The 20635-nt window shown below is 32.1% G+C and overlaps 1 protein-coding gene across 1 annotated transcript; it reads right to left on the reverse strand.

The window, feature by feature from the left end:
• Window positions 1–16367: 16367 nt before the first annotated feature.
• LOC109177124 (polygalacturonase-like) lies at window positions 16368–18082 on the reverse strand. Its single transcript, XM_019326426.1, has 4 exons — window positions 17470–18082; window positions 17066–17355; window positions 16738–16966; window positions 16368–16598 (listed from the first exon to the last, which is right to left on the reverse strand). The coding sequence occupies exons 1-4, from the start codon at window positions 17911–17913 to the stop codon at window positions 16380–16382; spliced, it is 1182 nt and encodes a 393-aa protein (XP_019181971.1). The 5' UTR covers window positions 17914–18082; the 3' UTR covers window positions 16368–16379.
• Between the last annotated feature and the right edge of the window lie 2553 nt (window positions 18083–20635).

Consider the following 20635-nt stretch of genomic DNA (forward strand, 5'->3'; position numbering starts at 1 on the left):
ATCATGAAACTTAGAATTATAATTGAACTAAATTTATAAATTCTAAGAAATTGTGATAAAATTATTATCTAATGGGTTGAGGGATTTATTGACATAAAACTTGCCTATGGGCAAAAGTTTTAATTCTATTAAATCTAATTAAGAAACCCTTATGATAATATTTTTCACAATTACTAAAGAGCCAGAAGAATCTAGAGACATAAAACTTGCTTGTGGGCTAAAGTTTTACTCAATTAGATCCAACTGAAAAAATATATTTATGATGAAACCATTATCAAATGAGTTGAAGAATCAAATGATATAAAACTTTCCTGTAGGCTAAAGTTTTAGTCAATAAGATTCATTGCTATCATTATGATAAAAAACTTAAGAGATCATGTTCCTTTTCTTAATCCCTGTGGGCAAATTAAGAAATATGATCTAAAGTTTACATCATAAAATTTAAACTTCATGATAGAATTGAAAATTATTTACAAATAACCATATAGTAAATAAATAAATTTATTTCTATCATCACTGATAAAACTACTAAACTACATTCCGATACATAATTGCCTGTGGGCTAAATTATGACCGTAGTCCAGTATTTCATCCTGATTAATTATACAAATATAACGAAATTACCTGTGGGCTAAATTCCATCATATTACATACAATTAATCACAAATGATATGTCCAAAACTTTATGTGATCAAAATAAACTACTTAATATATAATTTTAACAGATTAAGGATGCTGTGGCTACTCCAAAACCAAATTAAAATTATAAGATCACTAGACAATTATCAAATTCTTGCCTAAACTTTATGTGATTAAAACTTAATAATCTTAGGTAGCTGAATATGTTGTAGCTACTCCTTAATTAACCAAGATTGAAAACTTAAGAGACTTTAGTAAATTAAAGATGCTTTGGCTATTCTTTAATGAACCGAAATCAAATCACATTGGCAAGGAATACTTAAAATTTTGACAAACAGATTATGCCAGATTGTGATGGGAAAATCTAAATATACTCCAATAGAGTTGGCTAAAGACAAAGTCTCACTGAAAATCAATTCCTTAGATAGAGTATTAATCTAAGGAGACTAGTGGCTCAAGATGTCCTTAAGTCATGGCCATTAAAACTAGTATGTCTCCCCGATTCATATATACTTAATGTATAACTGTTTGGGGGTATGAACCTAAAACTGTAGGGTATACACCAGTAAACTGTATGGTTCACCTATGATTAAAGTTTAAATGGTGAACTAAAAATAGCGGACTAAACGTGCTTAAATTCAGGCACTACCGCAACTAAAGTTTATGCGTAAGTCCAACTTAAATAGGAACTAATATAATTCCATCTCAAAGTATGCATTGCTAAAGGCATAATAAAATTGCATAATTTAAAAACATAATATTATGCGGTGGACAAATATGCATAAAATTAAGCATTAAACTCATATATTCCAAATAAATTGCATAACTTAAAGCAATTTACAATATGAGATTTTAAAGTATAAACTTAATATTCAAACACCGATGAGTCCAAACCAAAAGAGACCCAACATTTTGAATAATAATGTACTGAATATATACTTTAAAATTTTTTTAAACTGTAAGCCCATGGGAAAATGTTTTAATGCATAAAGATCAAATTTATGAGAAATAACTAAATTTACAAATTCAAACAATATCAAACCAAAAGGATATGCTAGCATTTGTAAATTAAAATCTCATAAACCCTAATTGCATAATTAAACTTAATATTATGCACTTAATATGATCGAATGCATAACACAATCTAGAGAGTATGAACTAACTAAATGATATGAATTTAAACCAAATATTCATTTATTCATACTTAACTAAATATGGGCAATCAGAACTAAAATCATAATTCCAAGAACTAAATGAATTATGGAATTAATGACAAAAGTCAAATGCCTAGAAAATATGTTTTTCCAACATTACTAAATTGACTCAAAATCACTCTCCATAACTCAGTTAATAATAATATTATTATTATTAATGGCAAAATTGCAAATAACCAAAATAGCCATAATAATATTATCACATTAAGTAGGAGACTAAATATGGAAAAACAATGGTCAAAACCACTAACACTTATAAATGTTTTCGGATAAAATTTTGAAAACTTAATAAAATTTGAACTCCGAAAAATATTAATGTCCAGAAAATTATTTTCTGAACTGGAGTATTGTCACATAAATTTATTTGGAAACAGTTTAAGATGCATATCTGAATACCATAACAATATTAATGTTATCATTAATTAATTATTAATAGCAATAAATAACATTATAATCACTATTAACATTAATAATAATGACAAATCAAAGTATGGTAATGCACTTTTAATGTTTTCATTTTTCTAAAGATAAAAATATGTGACTAGTTCAAATTAGCGGTTAACTATAACTGTAGCACTAATTATCAATAACAAGCATAAAAGATAATTAATGACTAACCTTAATGATGCAAATCGCATCTGCCCATTGCGCTAACAACGATGACCATCCACAAGAGAAGAAAAGACTCCAGAATTCTCCCAATCTTCACTATTAGTGTCAATAAACTCGATGCAGCGTCCAATGGTACGTTAAAAAATTTATTGGTAGGACTTAAATTAATTACCAACATTAATAGTCATGTAAAATGAAGTGGTAATCATGCCAATGTACCAAATATAGCAGATTACCATTAAATGATAATTATTATGAAAAGTAATAAAATGAGATTAGCCCCTAAACTTAATAACAGTAATTAATAATGCTAATTAATAATAATTACAATAAAGGCAAAACTATAATTAAGGGATGCCAAATACTAATCTCAATTTTACCACATAATAATTAACCATGACTATTATGATACTAAGGGAGACTGAAGTTAAGGTAATAACCAAATTACCATTATTCTAACAATATACCAATTATATTGCTTTTGCCATAAATTAAAGAATTAATATTATTATTAAGGCCCTGAAAAACTATTAATAGATTAAAAATTTAATCAACTTAAACAATAGTTGTAGTTCTTAATGGCCAAAATAAGAATTAAATCTTTAATGTCTCTGAACAGGCCAAGGCAATAATTATTGCCCTTAATCACTCAAATTAGGCTCATAAACCTCAATGACCCAAGTGAATTATAACATGAATAAAAAATTGTCTAAGTACTGAAATAGACCAAAAACTTAATATTATTACCAACGATGAATACCAAAATATGGTAGTTAGTAATAATTAGAACTGAATAAACATGTTATAAGGAGCTATAATTATTATTAAAATATCAATCAAAATGGTGGGATCCATACTTTAATGATCCACGATAGGTCCCAAATAGCTTGTTCAAAATAGGTTCTAAAGTCCCAGAGACACATAAAATTAAAATGTGCTCAAAGTTAGGAGGAAACCAAACAAGCTGCTTTAGTAGGTCATAATGCCTAAAATTGACCTACAGATCCAAAATTGAATGATATTTAAAAATGAATTTATGAGTTAATAATATGCTAAATCCAACCTTAATGCATGCTATTATGAATGTATAATAATAACAATAATCTATGAATATACGTAGCATGCTTGAATTTGCATATTAATATATTATTAACCCATATATCTTAAATAAATTGCAATTTAACATAAACCTCAACATTAAATTAAAATTCAAGCAGCAAATTAAAAACTTAATATTTGCCCAAAATTGAATGATAATTTAATAATAAATTAATGAGGACTTAAATTGAACAATTAAGCTAGAAGAAGTCTAAATATGATGTTGGAAGCTGAAGCAAGCCCAAAATACTAAATAGGCCCAATAATTTTTTTTTATTGGACCAGGTCTGCCCAAATTGGGCCAGACCCGGCCCAAACCATACACATCATCTTCTTCACTAATCAACGCAGAAGCCTACTGCCTTCTTGAACAACCAGCGCCACCCAGAGCTTGAGGAGCAGCGAGCCGGAGTCTTCGTCGCCTGGAGGAGAAACGACGATGGCCGGAGCTAGCACCGCATGAAGGAGGGAGACGACAGCGACGAGCTGGGAACCCAGCCCACCTCCGCCGTATCTGCTCTTTGCAACACCAGTAACGACCGCCAACCGTCCTCAGCCACGACGCGAACAACCGGCCAGGCGACGATCTGCAACACTCAACGTTCCTCTGCGTCGTGTGTTCGTCACCGTCGGTCTACTTACATCACCGGAAACCAACGCCATTGACGGCAACTGAAAGGAAAGAACGACGGAATTCTTTTTTTTTTTTTTTTTTTTTTTTTTTTTTTTTTTTTTTAACTTCCGTTGTTTCTCCGCGCCATTAAATCCGGTGAAGGGAAAAATAAAATAAAATTGGGCAGTAGGTATTCGCCATCCAAATGAATTGCAACTAATTCACCCAAAATTCAAAATGTACCAGTTTACACTAGTATATATAAAAAAATCTAAATAGATATTGCGTATGTTTTATAGGTACATTTTGAATGACTAAAGGATTCTAATTCAAAGGCTATACAGATGAACATATACAAAAAAAAAACTCAATGTATATGTCAAACTTAATGATGATTTTTCTCAGGCAATACAATCAACCAGGCAGAGATTATAAAGACTCTGATACCAAATGTTAGATATACAATAGTCTAACTATAATGAATAACAGTATACGAGAAACCTGACCTCGTATGATAGCGGAAGTGTAGCCATGTAGATCTCCAGCCATAGTTGATGTTCCTGTTGTGTTGCCTCTTAACGGTAGACCGTCAGACATGTTTTGCCTCAGACCTGACTCAGAACCCTAGATGGTGTATTGGTGTCTACTGAGCAGTCTGAGTACCGTAACTGAATGTGCTATCTAATCCATAATCCTGTATCCCATCAATCCTGTATCCGTTGGTGTTGTGATTGCTTAGCAGATGTTGAGTCTTCATGGGTATTAATGGTGGTGATGGGATTTGTGTGTTGGTTTGAAGAATCTGAAGGAGTGGTCATTGGAGTGAAGTGATGAGGCCAAAAGAGAGCAGCAGAAAAACAAATTAATAGGGAAAAAAAATGCTCTGATACCATGTAAGGAATTGAGAATATACTGCAAGCATTGTTGCAGAGAAGGATGGAAAATATATATTGCATATAAGTTGTGTGTGAAAGAAGAATACAATGTGTGTATATATATACAACTAAGCTAACGGTAGGAAAAGTGAGAAAGGTAAGAGAACCAATCATCTAGGAATTTACCTAAACTATGATCCTAAGAATATGGAAATAATTATGAATACATATATAAAATATTCTAGAAGATATATGTAATATAAATATAGATATTATTTTTCTTCAGTTTTATTTTATTTTATTTTTCTTTTTTTAGAGAGGTTGGGGGGAGGACCAAGAGTCTCAGAATGAAATAAATTAATATTACGTCCCATCAACGTAAAGCCTGATGATATGCAGTTGAAACTGCAATCTTATCCTTTTAACTGGCCAATAAATAGGATTCTATCATTATTAAATTTAAATAGATATTTAATTATGAGCCATAAAATAATCATAATGAACCACATAATAATAATAATAATAATAATAATAATAATAATAATAATAATAATAATAATAATAATAATAATAATAATAATAATAATAATAATAATAATAATAATAATAATTATTATTATTATTATTATTATTATTATTATTATTATTATTATTATTATTATTATTATTATTATTATTCTAACATTTTCTCACTTGACTAATAAATCATAAATTTAATAATGAACTTGAGACATCATATGAATAGTATAAGTTAGTTTCTTCGTTATATTGGTCAGAACATAAGTCATCGTTAAGTTAGAAATTAATAAGAATCATGGCGGTAATACGTCACTAATTTAACGCAGTTCCTTCCATGTATCACAATATTAATTTCAAACTCAATCTGATTCATAATGAAATTTTTCATGATGGTCCACGATAATGTCTTTGTCAAAGACAAATCCTGTTTATATTAACATAAAACATTCATGTATATATACTTCATAAACTAAACAGGATACTTAATATAGAAACGAAACTATATTGAGCTCTAAGTATCAAATATATCAAAACACAAACCTTAACATAATGTTAACAGTTTCCAATAACGCACATTATTTCAACATGCTCACGAAATGCCTTTGGTGGCAATGCTTTAGTTAATGGGTCTGCAATCATTAATCTAGTGCTAACGTGTTCAATTGATACTCTTCGTTCCCGAACATCTTCTTTAACGGCAAGATACTTGAAATTAATACGTTTAGCACCACTTGTATACTTGTCATTTTTAGAAAAGAAGATTGTTGCGGCATTATCACAATAAATTTTCAGCGGCTTGGCAATACTGTCGACAATTCCAAGTCCCGAAATAAAATTCCGCAGCCACAATCCATGATTTGTGGCCATAAAACATGCCACAAACTCCGCATTCTAAATCTTTCTAAGACTTTGTTGATATATGCTTTCTGAGACAATCCTAACACTCCTTGTGATCCATTACGAAATATTTCAATTCCAATCACAAAGGATGCGTCACCTATATCTTTTATTCAAAGTTCTTAGAAAGAAACTGCTTGGTCTCGTGCATTAAACCAAGATCATTAGTAGCAAGCAAAATGTCATCGACATACAGAATCAAAAATATAAACTTGCTCCTACTGACCTTTAGATATATACACCGATCAACAGTGTTTTCCTTAAATCCAAAGGTCGTTACAGTAGCATTAAACTTAAGATACCATTGTCGGGAAGCTTGTCTAAGTCCGTATATCAATCTGTTAAGTTTACACACCATGTGTTCCTTTCCTTCAATTGAAAAACCCTCAGGATGGTTCATGTAAATTTCTTCCTCTAAATTTCCATACAGAAAGGCAGTTTTCACATCCATCTGCTATAGCTCTAATTCATAATGAGCTACTAGTGCCATAATTATTCTAAATGAATCTTTCTTTGAAACAGATGAAAATGTTTCATTGAAATCAATACCATCCTTTTGAGTAAAACCATTGGCAACAAGTATGGCCTTGTATCGTTCAATATTCTCATTTGAGTCGTGTTTGGTCTTAACCCATTTACAGCCGACTGGCTTACAACCAACTTTCCATTGATTTTAACTCATCTTTCATTACTTCGACCCATTTAGAAGAATTAGGATTATTTATAGCCTGTGAGAATGAAACTGGATCTTCATCAATTCCAATATCAAAATCTGATTCTTGATGATAAACCATATAATCATCAGTTATAGCTGATCTTCTTTGTCTTTGAGATCTTATTAATGCTATTTCTGTAGGAATATCATTTGTGGGTTCATTGTTAACTTCAACATGGACTGGTTTATCATTAATCTCTTGATCATTAATTTGTTGTTCTGGCATGTGATTAAATTGTTCAACCGTTGCAGGATGAGCAATTTGAGTAACTCCAGGCAGAGTAATTTGACGCACATGAGGAACAACAAATTGAGAAGAAGATATCGGAGAATCTTACACCGCAACTTCTTTAAGTTCCACTTTTCGTGGTTCAACGCTCCCACTTATGTTATCATTCTCAATGAACTTAGCATTTCCAGTTTCAACAATTCTAGTAGTATGGCTAGGACAATAGAATCTATACCTTTTAGATTTATCTGGATAACCAATGAAAAATTCACTAGTTGTTCTTGAGTCCAGTTTTTTTCATGTGGATTATAAATGCTTATCTTCGCCGAGCATCCCCAAACATGAAGGTGCCTTGAACTAGGTTTCCTTCCTGACCATAGTTCAAAAGGTGTTAAACTGCCTTACTAGGAACCCTGTTTAATAAATAAGCGGCGATTTTTAAAGCATATGTCCACATTGATAAAGGTAAAGAAGAATAACTCATCATACTCCTAACAATTTCCATTAAGGTACGATTACGCCTTTCTGCAACACCATTTTGTTGTGGTGTACCGGGCATTGTGTATTGAGCACAAATACCACGTCTTTCAAGAAATTTAGAAAATGGACCAGGGCATTGTCCACTTTCATTATGCTTTCCATAATACTCACCACCCCTATCAGATCTTATAATTTTCACTTTTTTGTCTAATTATCTTTCGACCTCATTCACAAATACCTCTAAAGCATTTATTGATTGAGATTTTTCACGCAACAAATAGACATAACCATAACGTGAAAAATCATCAATAAATGTGATGAAATATCTTTCTTTTCCGAAAGTTGGGACATCAAAAGGTCCACATATGTCGGTGTGTATAATTTCAAGGAGCTGTGTGCTTCTTGTGGCTGCATTCTTATTTGTGTGGTTTGAATGTTTTCCTTTAATACAGTCCACACAAATACCTAGATCAGTAAAATCCAATTCAGGAAGGATTTCATTCTTTACAAGTCTTTGAATCATTTCCTTAGATATGTGACCCAAATGTTTATGCCACAAATAAGCTGATCTTCCATCCACTAAACTTTGTTTAGTTTCAATACAATGATGCAGGGTTAAAAGAGTTTCAGCAAAAAGATTGCCAAGCTTTAGTTTGTACAAACCATCAGAAAGAATACTAGAACCAATAAAATGATTTTGTTTGAATAAACTAAAACATCCATTTCCAAATTTAAAGGAAAAAACCATAAGAGTCCAGTTTTGACAACGAAATTAAATTCCTAGAAACTAAAGGAACATAAAGAGTTTCAAACAAATCCAAATGATTTCCAGTATCCAAAATTAAACGGTAAGATCAAATGGCTTCTACCGAAGCTTTGACTCTATTCCCCATGAACACAAATTTTTCATTTGGCTTTTATGGTTTGGGTCATAAAGAATCCATGCATAGTATTCGAAGCATGAGTAGTGGAACCAGAATCAATCCACCAAGTATTATAAGGAACTTCAGTTAAATTTGATTCGAAACATACTGATATATAATGTATACCTTTCTTTTCGAACCATGTCTTATGCTTAAGGCAATCTTTATGAAAATGTCTAGATTTCTTGCAGAAATGACACTTGTCATTCTTGTGTTCCTTTTTGTGGATTTGAGAAGAGGACTCATTAGTCTTCATTGATCCATTCTTACCCTTATGATTCGTCTTTCCAAACGTCTTACCAGCCCTTGACTGACTCATGAGATTAATTGAGTGAATTCCTTGTTTTAAGACTTGTTTCCTCTCGAGTTAGCATTTTATGTAATTCGAACATGTTCCACTTATCTTTAATAGAATTGTAATTCACTTAGAATGTCTCATACTCGAGAGGCAAAGAGTTTAAAATAAATTGTGCAAGAAAAGTATCACTCACGTCCATTTTCATGGACCTTAATTTTGCTGCTAATAAGCTCAACATACTTATAAACAATTAAATACATTGAAGGTCTCCTTTGGGTGATCCAACAACATATAACTTTAAACATAATACGATGCAAAAAAAAAAAAAAAAAAAAAAAAAAATTCATATAATTGGCCATTAAGTATATATCGACTAGACTTATTTGCTATCTTTGGATATGCTAAACAACCCAATCAAATATAAATAATTAACCACTATCATGTTTATAATTGCTATCATGTTTATAATTGTGAAATAATTGATCAACCTTTGGGCGACTCTTAAATATTTCAAAATTATTAAACACTTCAATTTACCCAATACATTAGAAAATTAACATCATGTCATCTCCTTATAAGCATCACATAATCATTGACAATTGAATTTTATTTAAAATTGATACGGAGTATTTATCAAACTTTATAATTTGACCACTTTGATAACTAACAAATTAATCATAATTAGATACCAAGTTAAGTAGATATACTATAATAAATAATATCATAAAAACAATGCCTAATAATAACTTGAAAGAAAAAGTAATTCAATTATAAGATAACAACAATTCTAATAGAATAACAATTCTAATAGAATAACAATTCAAATAGAGAACAACAATACATAAATAAAGAATATATAAAATTCACATTAATCCATGAAACTGAATTCACTGATTAATCATAAGACTAATATGCAGTTTGATTACGGAAGCGAAAAATATAAATAATTACAAAAGCATATGCCGTATGATAATTACAAAAGCATATGCTATATGATAATTACAAAAGCATATGCCGTAAGTAAGTAATTAACAAATCATATGAAGAATTTTTTAAGTACTGTAATCCATATGCATTGAAGTACTAAAACAATAATCCATCATGTAATTATCACTCTAATCCATCACATAATTGATATGACCAGTACATACATACATATGCATATAAAATAAAATTAACAGTGATCCAAGAACTGTAATCCATCCACAGTAAAGTTCACATTTTTTTTTATTTGTCATCAACACTACGATGAATCCATAACATGCATATAAACAATACATAAATACGCAATCCATCACATGCTTACGGAATATGAAAACATTGAGTAGCATCATCAATGAAATCGATCATTAACAGCACATGCATACATAAATGTATGAAAAAACAGATGTTCTACAACCAGGCTCTGATACCAACTGTAAGTTAATTCTATAAATATAAAATCTTCAGAACACATGTTTTTCACATACTGTATTTAAATAACGTTCTGGAAACATATCTGGCTCCATTGTTTTCCCGTAGTTGCTTGAGTTAGAAACTTGGTTTCTCCCTCCAGGCTTTTAACATTCACTTAATCTAATTCTCTGATGGAGAGAGTTTTAGTTTTTTTAGAGAGGTTGGGAAGAGGACCAGAGTCTCAGAATGAAATAAATCAATATTACGTCCCATCAACGTAAAGCGTGATGATATGCAGTTGAAACTGCAATCTTATTCTTTTAACCCAATAAATAGGATTCTGTCATTATTAAATTTAAATAGATATTTAATTATGAGCCATAAAATAATCATAATGAACCACAGAATAATAATAATAATAATAATAATAATAATAATAATAATAATAATAATAATAATAGTCTATTATTATTATTATTATTATTATTATTATTATTATTATTATTATTATTATTATTATTATTATTATTATTATTCTAACACTTCTTAACCTTTTGTTTTTATTTTTTCCTTTAGAAACATTTCCAAGATATTGATTCAACTAATTAATTAAGTTTTAATTAAATTAAGAGAAAATGGCACTTTTTACCCCTGAGTTATATACTTATAGCACTTTTTCCCCCTCAATTATTTAGGTAAGCACATTAGCCCCCTCAATTATTCTAAAAGTGGTGCCTTTTCCCCCTAATCTATTAAATTGACATTTGTACCCTTAAAGTAAACATTTTATTTATTTTATTACTCCAACAAATTATTGCGTATACGTAGGGATGACCACGGTTCGGTTTGAATTGAACCGGATACTAAAGCAATCGAATTAATAGTTTACGGTTATAATTCAGATCTAGAACCCAATATTTAAATGTCAATTTATTAAAATTATGTATCAAAAAATTGAATCTTGAACCGTGAACCGGCGGTTCCGGATCTGATTCGCGATTTTGAACCGTCTTTATTTTAAAATTTTATTTTTTATTTTAAAATAGTCTAAATTCAACAATAAATGTATTTTATTTTTTCAGTTCGGAACATGAACCGTCCGTTCCGGTTCACGATTTTAATAAACTCTAAATATCGAATTTCGATTCTAAATTGTAATTGGAATATTTCGGTTTGGTTGCTATAGTGTTTGTTTAGTTTGAACCAAATTATGGTCATAATTTGTTGGAAAAAAATTAAATATTTAGTTTAAGGGTAAATATGTCCATTTAACATCTCAGGGGGAAAAACAGCCACTTCAATAATTTAGGGGGAAAAAATGCTATAGGTATATAACTCAGGGGGAAAAAGTGCCATTTTCCCTTAAATTAAATAAACTATGTACGCGGCTGGAGATATCTTTGATTTTCCGACCACCTAAAAAATGATCGAAAAAGTTACATTTTTTTCAATTTTTTGTCGAAGAATTAAGGTGGGGAAAAAGGTCGGAATTTCCGAGCACCTTTACTTAGTGGTTGGAAATACCAACAATAAAGTAAAGGTGGTCGAAAAAAAAAATCGGCAGTTTAAATTTTTTAAACTGAGTTGGGAATTTCCGCCAATCTTTCTAGTAGCTGATTTTTCCCGCCACTTTACAAAATTGGATGCTATTTTTGACCACCTTGTCCGGTGATCGGAAATAGTGACAAAAGTTTTTCCAGATACCAAAAGTGGTCTGAAGAAAGGCTTCCGACTTAATTTAAGATCACTTTCAGGTGGTCGGAAATTTCTTGATTTAATTTTCAGCCGTGGTAATTCACAACTCATGCCTAGTTTCTTGAATTGTTGAGGAATGGTTGTGGGCGGGGGTGATGTTGTTAAGGAGATGGAGCGGTTAGGTGCGATGGACTTATTGTAAGTGAATTTGTTGAGATGGTTGAAACTAGGAAAAAATTATCTAAAAATATGTAGTTTTAACCCTAAAATTGAGAAATTAACCCACTAACTTCATATTTTGTAAAATAAAAAAAATAAATAAACAAGTATTAATTTTTAACATTTGTGGTTGAAATGAAAAAATGTGTATCTGCGTGAGAGAGACAATTATTGTTATAAGAAGTGAGGCTCTTAGAAAAAGTGATGACAGATTACAATCACTCATCAGGATTCATCAATAGTTGATGAAGATTATAGTAAATTATAAAAATACGTGGTTAATTATAATTATTACAAATTTTTAAGTTTGTAATATTTATAAAATTGACATTAATCCTAACCCTTTTTTCTATTATTTTTCAAAAATCTTCAACTATTGATATACTCTAGATGGATCATATAAATCCTCACTTTTTACATCAAAGTCTATTCACACTAGAGTTGCAAACAAGCCGAGCTTGAGCTCGAGCTTGATAAACAATAGATAGGTTTGAGCTTGAAAATTGGAGCTCCAGCTCACCTCGGTTATGAAACGAGCCGACTCGAGATCAAAGTTGACCGAGCTCAGGATATATATATATATATATATATATATATATATATGTGTGTGTGTGTGTGTGTGTGTGTGTGTGTGTGTGTGTGTGTGTGTGTGGGGGGGGGGGGGGGGGGGGGGGTTCGCGAGCGGCTTGACGAGACACAAGCCTAAAACATTTGAACTTGAGCTCGACTCAATTACGAAATGAGTCGGCTCAAGCTTGAAGTTGATCAAGCTCGAGCCGAGCTTTGATTGAACTGCTCAACTCATTTATATCCCTAGTTCACACTCACATGAAAACTTGTTCTAAAAAAAAACTATGAACCAATCGCAATCGTCAATCTGAAAAAATCTTACATATATAATGCAATTAAAAAAAAAAAAAAGGCATAGTAGCATTGTGGTAATTTTTTTTCCAATTTCAAAGGTGTAATTTTTAATTTTTAATAATATAATATAGAGTGTATTTGAAGATAAACCATTAAATCTAGGAATAAGGATCAAATTGGCCACGGAACGTAACGCGAAAGTGCAATTAGGTCACCGAATAAAAAAAAATACAATTACACCATTCAACAAATCAAATGCGTTAAATTTTACCCAACAACCGGTAATCTCCCTTCCCTTCCGGTTATTTGCTGATGTGGACCTGAGTTGACTTTTCTTTTATTTTTCTATTTTGTTTCTTCTTTCTTCTTTCTTCTTTCTTCCCGTGGAAATCACAAACAAAGCAGAAAACACACAAAGAAAACTGTTTCTGAAAAATTAAAGGAAGTCTAGCTGTATATGTACGTACATAATTTCTATCATCATGCATACAGTAATTCATTAACCCATTAAACATTTATCACACTTTCAAGCACTCCTCATCCTGAACTTGCAAGTTAAACTCCATGGCTTTCCGCCGCCGTTGCACCTGGATTTCTCGCATTTCCAAGATCGATTGCCGCAGCAGAGCTCGAAAACAATCATAGTCGTGATGATCGGAAGATGATGAAGAAGAAAATGAACAGGATGCATGTATTGGATTTGGACGTCGATGGAGCGGAGGTGGGATAGCAACGCTTTTTCCTACTCCCGAATCTCCGACCAACAAGACTTTAACGATAGATGAAACCGCCAGCTACTGCTTCATCAAGTAGACGACGACCCCATTCTCTCTCTCTCTAGAACCCCAGCAGCAAGCTGAAACTATCCAACAATAACATCACTTTCTAGAAGATAAAAAGAGATCTAGCAAAAGCAAAGGCAAAAAAAAAAAAAAAAAAGAGGAGAAGCTTATTGTAAAACTGATACTATAAAAAAAGGATTTGCAGATGCGATTCCATTCTTGCAGGCAACTCAATGGATAGCTCGGTTCGTGTCGAAGGCGAGGGTGGCGGACGGGGAGTGCTTGTAGAAATGGTGGTGGGCTGTGGTGGCGGAGGAGGGAAATTCTGAGAATTTACAGTTTGAGGGTTTTTTGTGGGGTTAGGAGAGAGAAAGGGAGGAGGAAGGCACCATGGCTAGGGAGGAGGAGAGTGACGCTAAAGTTGGGCCGTAAGAAGAAAGAAGAAAAAAGGGGGGAAAAACACCAACTCAGCAGGTTAACTGGAAGGAAGAGAAGAATACCAGCTATTAAGTAAAATTGAACACATTTGACTTGTTGAATGGTGTAATTACACTTTTTTTGGTTCGGTGGTCTGATTACATTTTCGCGTTACGTTCATCGGCCAATTTGGCCCTTATTTCTAAAATCTAAGCCAAAAAAAAAAAAAAAAAAACTATTAAATCATAATTTCCTAAGCCTAAATCATCATAAATATTAGGGATAAAGTACAAATAAGCCACTGAACTATTTGGGAAAAGCAATTAAGCCATCGAACTCAAATAACCCCCAAATAAGCCATTGAACCCGGAAAAAAAGAGTAATTAACATTTTTAACAAGTTAACTCCAGATTTTTGCTGACTGTATTGCTAAATGTTTGTTTTATTTTACATTTTTTTATTATTATAAATCCATCTATGTAGTAATATATTTTAAAGTAATTATAATCAAAGTAGTTTTGTCTTGTCTAGATCTAATTTATTTATTTATTATTATTTTTTTAAACAAATCAAATCTGGATAAAACAAAACTATTTTGATTATAATTATTTTAAAATATAATACTATCCAAGTGGATAATATTAATAAAAAATAATAATAAACGTAAATAAAATAAACATTTGGCAATTCAATCAGCAAAAATCTGGAGTTAACCTGTAAAAAATGTTAATTGCTCTTTTTTTCAGGGTTCAATGGCTTATTTACTCTTTTTTTCCGGATTCAATGGCTTATTTGAGGGTTATTTGAGTTCGATAATTTAATTGCCGTTTCCTAAATAGTTCAGTGGCTTATTTGTACTTTATCCCTAAATATTAAAATTAAGTAGTAAAAAGTGAACTCCTAAGTCATTACTCAGGTATTCCACCGGGAGTTCAAATCTTCATTCTGCAGGGACTCCAATTTCACACTCAGAAAGACATGAAAATCGATTGAAATCAGAGGCCAGGAAATGTAATGTAATTCAACCTCACCTTAGAAACGGACTCATCGAGGATGGAGCCATGATCCAAACGGTTGGCCTTTTTGGTGTTCCTTAATTTATTGGTAGAAGCCTTCTTCTCCTGCATTTTCATTTTCGTAGGGTTTTTGTGTCTGGCAGAACAACTCGGATTTTACTGCTCTATACGGTGCCGATCCGTTTTCTGCTTGTCCGAATCGACTCGTCGTCTCCTTCAATTCCGTCATTTTCACCGATAATCACAAGAATCACGCCCCTCTACTGCCTCAGACCTTGCCGTGGTTCCCAACGAAACGACGCCGTCGTAGAAGGCCTTGGTGCAAACGTTGGAGGTAAGGCATTATATTTTCCCTAAATTTGATGTGGTATTGTACAGAATCATGAGGGTGATCGAGAATTTGAGCTTCATTCTTTGCATATATGTGCAAACAAACTTGGAATTTTAACTCTGTACTCATGGATTTTTTTTTTTTTTTTTTTTTTTTTTTTTTTTTTTAATTCAATCGTTTTTTGGGGGCTTGCAACAATGTAGTGTTTGAGAATAAGGGGAAAACGTACTGCCTGAGGGTGAATTCATTGGGTACCCGTATTTGTCAGTTGGGTTTGGTTGAGGTCGATCGAGTTCATTATTATTGATCATAGCTTTGACCCATTTTGGTAGTATGCATTTAGTACTTTTGAAATATGTGAGTTTAATTTGCCTGTTTGGTTGTGGTGCAAAGTAATTTTGTTTCTCTGTAATGGTTTAACAGTTAACACAGACGCCAACATACAGCTTCAACTATAAGTGACAAATTAAATTATATTAATTACTTCAATTCAATCATCTGAAATTTAAATTAAAGCATGTATGTATATTTTGAAGCAAGCGCTTAGATCAGAGGCAGCTCGCCGGCGTAACTAAACCGGAAGACGTCCCTCCGGCGTTAGAGCAGGAGGCTTGAGCCGGGTGATCTTTGTACGTCAAGTTTATATTGTCCAACGTTATGCCACGGCATGGTTCTGTCTTGCTGCACTCGAACGTCATCGCCACTTCCGTCGCTGATGTACCATGTATGTCTTTATACTTTATGTTGCTTATCTTCACACCCGAGCCCTGCATGTCATAATTAATCATATATAAACACATGTTTAATTAATTAGCATCGGAACGTCATTTTCTGTTTTTGATGTTTTTAAGGCAGTTTTGAGGGTGGTGGTGGAACAAACTAAGGAATATGCATGATTGACCGTACCTGATGAGGACAGTTTTGGTTGTTAGGACAGTAATTTTGGTCGATGATGATGGGGTGTTTAACGTTAGACATGACTGCTTGTTGGAAAACAACATTTTTCACAAACCCATTGCTTGGCCTTGCCCAAGTTTTGATCCTCAACCCATTCTGAGTGCCGGTAAAAGTAGCGGTTTTAACCGTCACATTTTGTACTCCACCCTCCTGCTCTTTCCAACCTAAACTCCCAATGCTGCACACAAACATATATTACAAAGATTCCTTAATTAAGATTCTTATTCATTTGTAAAGTAAATTCAAGGTGTTTAAGAATGTTTTTAATTTGACCAACCTGATTCCGTGGCCGGGGCCGCACGCGATGTTTTCAATCCACAAGTTGGAGTTCCCCGGGCCGATGGAGATACAGTCGTCGCCGGTGCTGATGTGGGAATTCAAGATTGTTACACCTGTCGACAACTGCACGTGGATTCCGTCGGTGTTGGGACTGTTTCCGGCAGCCGACACCTTCACTCCTTGTAACTTGACGTTATGGCAGCTTTCAATGCGAATGTGAAACTTCTGACTGTTTTGTGAACTTAGTCCGTCAATAACAACGTTGTTTGAGTTGTAAAATGCCAGTGTCTGTACGTAAATACGTATGTATTTTTACCAAAAGTTAGGAAAAAAAAAAACCTAAAATACTACAAATCATTACATATTACATATATACAGGTTGAAGATGGTGCATGTACGTACCCCAGCTCCATTAGGGCAACTCTTGCCGGATTTTTTGCAGGACCAAAGAGCAGCGCCCTTGGCGTCTAGGGTTCCGCCGACAATGGAAACTCCGGTCACCCTTACAAATTTGATCCAATTATCAGCCTTTCCAATCACATGATAGTCTGATGGGGCCACAATTGTTCCATCTATTTCAAACCTTATGGCCTTGCTCTTGCATGTTTGGCCCCCAAATGTGGTCGCACTGCCTAGCAAGAACCTTCCTGTCGGGACGTAAACGGTGGCCGGGGAAGTGGAGGCACAGGCCGCCGCCCATGCGCCCAGAAAGGCCTTGCTGGAGTCACTCTTACCATCGGCTTTTGCTCCATAGCTTTGAACGTTGTAATTAGCATTCGCAGCTAGTGCACATGTTACGTACAAAAAGGTGAAGACAAGTGCGAAACAATGTTTGCACACAGCCATGTTTGTATATATGTATATGATGATGGATTGTATGTATTGTAGAGAGATAGAGAAAGGGCCACTGGTGAGAAGTTGAAGAAGAGAAGATGGTATTTATAGAACCATGCATGCATGCAAAGATTCTGTATTCTAGTCACATTAGAATTTATTTTCCCTCTCCCTATATTATTAGGAATATTACAATTAATTTATCATTTTTATCCCGTCTGGGATACGAATTTGTTTTCCCTATCTATATTATTAGAAATATTATCATTTATCATTCCTATCATTATTGGGACTCTTTGTATACTTAATTTCAGGGTGTTCAATAACAATTTACTCTTCTAGAATTACTATTCTTCTCATCAGCATGTGTTATTATTATTATATAAGTTATAACTTAACAAGACAAGATTAATCGCTAACAGCAAAGACACAAGTACAATATTACTTCTTTATACTTGCATAGTATATTATATTCAATCTTCCGCCTAACAATTCCATTATAGCATTGGGGCGGCTACCACAACCCGCTCTAATATATATGAATGGTCAATATTAAGTCCTTATCATACCATTATTTCATATTACACTGATTAATTCATCTACAACTTCCACTCATGCCTACACAAAAATATATATATATATATATATATATATATATATATATATATATATATTATTATTATTATTATTATTATTATTATTATTACTAACAAATAACAGACGAGAGAGGAAAATGAATGATAATCACAATTCACAACCAATCTGGTATTGCATTACCAGAAGTAGTCTCCTTCACAAGAGAATGGGACTTCTTTGCCCTTTTCATTTTCAAGAAACAGAAGCTAATTACAACGAGGAGTAATACTATCCCAGTGACTGACACTACAGAGGCTACAATAATAATCACTTTTGCAGAAGATTTTCCTTTATTCCCTGCATGAATAGATCGAAATGGACCGTAGTCATAATATGCATGCTTACCTTTGCTGCTAGCAAAGAATTGAATCACCCGAACAAGCTTACCATTGCTGCTAGCAGAACTGGGAAAGTGGGAATCATAGTTTGTGGATCGAAACAGCAGTTAGGAAACGTCAGAGTGTGGTGAGAGGAATTGGTTTTCGTTCAGGGTGCAAAACGATAATTTAGCCTATATTTTATTGTTGAATGTAAAAAATATCACCTTAACTAAACTAAATTGCATGCGTATTGTCCTTCTTTTGCTTAGGGCCGGTCCTATTATTTTATAGGCCCGGGGCAACAAAAATGTGAAATTAATATATATTTGCATAACTACATGAAAAATATACTAATTACAAATAACTTGAAATAAGATATACAAGTTTTTAACAATTTTGCATACACGGTAATAATAATGAAAACAACTCTAGATGTTTTCATTAGTTATAAATGAATTTTCCTTTGTTGGCTTAAACAAATTGCAAAATATTCAATAATTGCATATCTGACTTTTTTATTTTTATTTTGACTTTGCTTATCTATTAAAATATAGTTTTTTTTTTTATTTTGCATAATTCTTTATTTATTATATCTGACTTCATAAATAAAGAATTATGAATTCATAATTTATAAAAGCGGATAAACAATTTAAAACCAAATAAATTTATAGACAATCACATTGTTATTATAATAAGTAATAAAGTAATTATTAATAAAAAATTATAAAACACAACTTACAAATAAGAATAGAACATGAAATCTTAATTATTGAAGCAATAAAACAAAACACTTTAAAATGTGAGAAATGATATTCATAACAAAATATGAAACATGATTAATTGGATAAAATAGTTCAAATAAAAAATACATTATAAATCACGCATATTCTCGATTGCTATCATATTTATAAATATTTTTTTTGTTTAGTTAGATCAATTTCAAGTCTTTTTAGATTATTTTGAATAGAATGACGCATAATAGAACTTCTAATAAATTACATTGATTTGATAATTCATAAAAAAAAATAAACTATATTTTAAAATAATTTCATAACTAAATCACAAAATATATTACATATACATAAATCATTATAAAGTTCACAAAATAACACATGTTCTAAATATTAGTAAATTACTCAAATAGAAATAGATTCAAAAATTGATATGAATCACAAATCAATCTATATTATAAATCTCACTATAATTATAGAAAAAAAAATCACATAATTACAACTCAAAAAATACAAGTAGACATAGAAATAAATTCTATACGTACTATATAATATTCCTAAATTCATCTTCTAAAGAGTTGAGAGAGAAAATTAAATTCCATAAGTTATAATTATAATTTTAATACTATATAATATAATATAATAATATCTCTAAATACGTCTTGGGAGAAAACAATCAAAGTGAATGAATATATATATGAAGCTATGGGTTCAACCCCTTAACCTCCACTTTGAGGTCCACAAGTCCAACCAACTAAGTTAAGTTAACTTTATTCAATTTTGATGTATATTAAATACTTTTAGTAAAATTCTATAGTATATATATAAAAGGTAGTAACTAGTAAGCTAAGGTGGTGGGGCCCTTTCAAGTGTGGGCCCTTGGCAAGGGCCCAACTCGCCCTTACCGAGGGCCGGGCCTGTTTTCGCCCAATCATTATTGCATGGACCATGGTTCACACAATTGTATGGACCATAAATAAAAAGTATATTTTTAATATACTAAGGGAGCGTTTGGTTCCGGTTATATAAGATAACCAAGGTTATAAT

The sequence above is a fragment of the Ipomoea nil genome, unplaced genomic scaffold (assembly GCF_001879475.1).
Source record: "Ipomoea nil cultivar Tokyo-kokei standard unplaced genomic scaffold, Asagao_1.1 scaffold0800, whole genome shotgun sequence".
NCBI classification, from domain to species: Eukaryota; Viridiplantae; Streptophyta; class Magnoliopsida; order Solanales; family Convolvulaceae; genus Ipomoea; species Ipomoea nil.

What these genes read in the sequence shown, in the direction of transcription:
- LOC109177124 (XM_019326426.1), bottom strand. Translation starts at nt 17,913, where the DNA reads ATGGCTGTGTGCAAACATTGTTTCGCACTTGTCTTCACCTTTTTGTAC. An exon ending in GTTGCCCTAATGGAGCTGGG is followed by an intron (nt 17,356 to 17,469) that starts GTACGTACATGC and finishes ATTTACGTACAG; the next exon opens with ACACTGGCATTTTACAACTC. An exon ending in GGCCCCGGCCACGGAATCAG is followed by an intron (nt 16,967 to 17,065) that starts GTTGGTCAAATT and finishes GTTTGTGTGCAG; the next exon opens with CATTGGGAGTTTAGGTTGGA.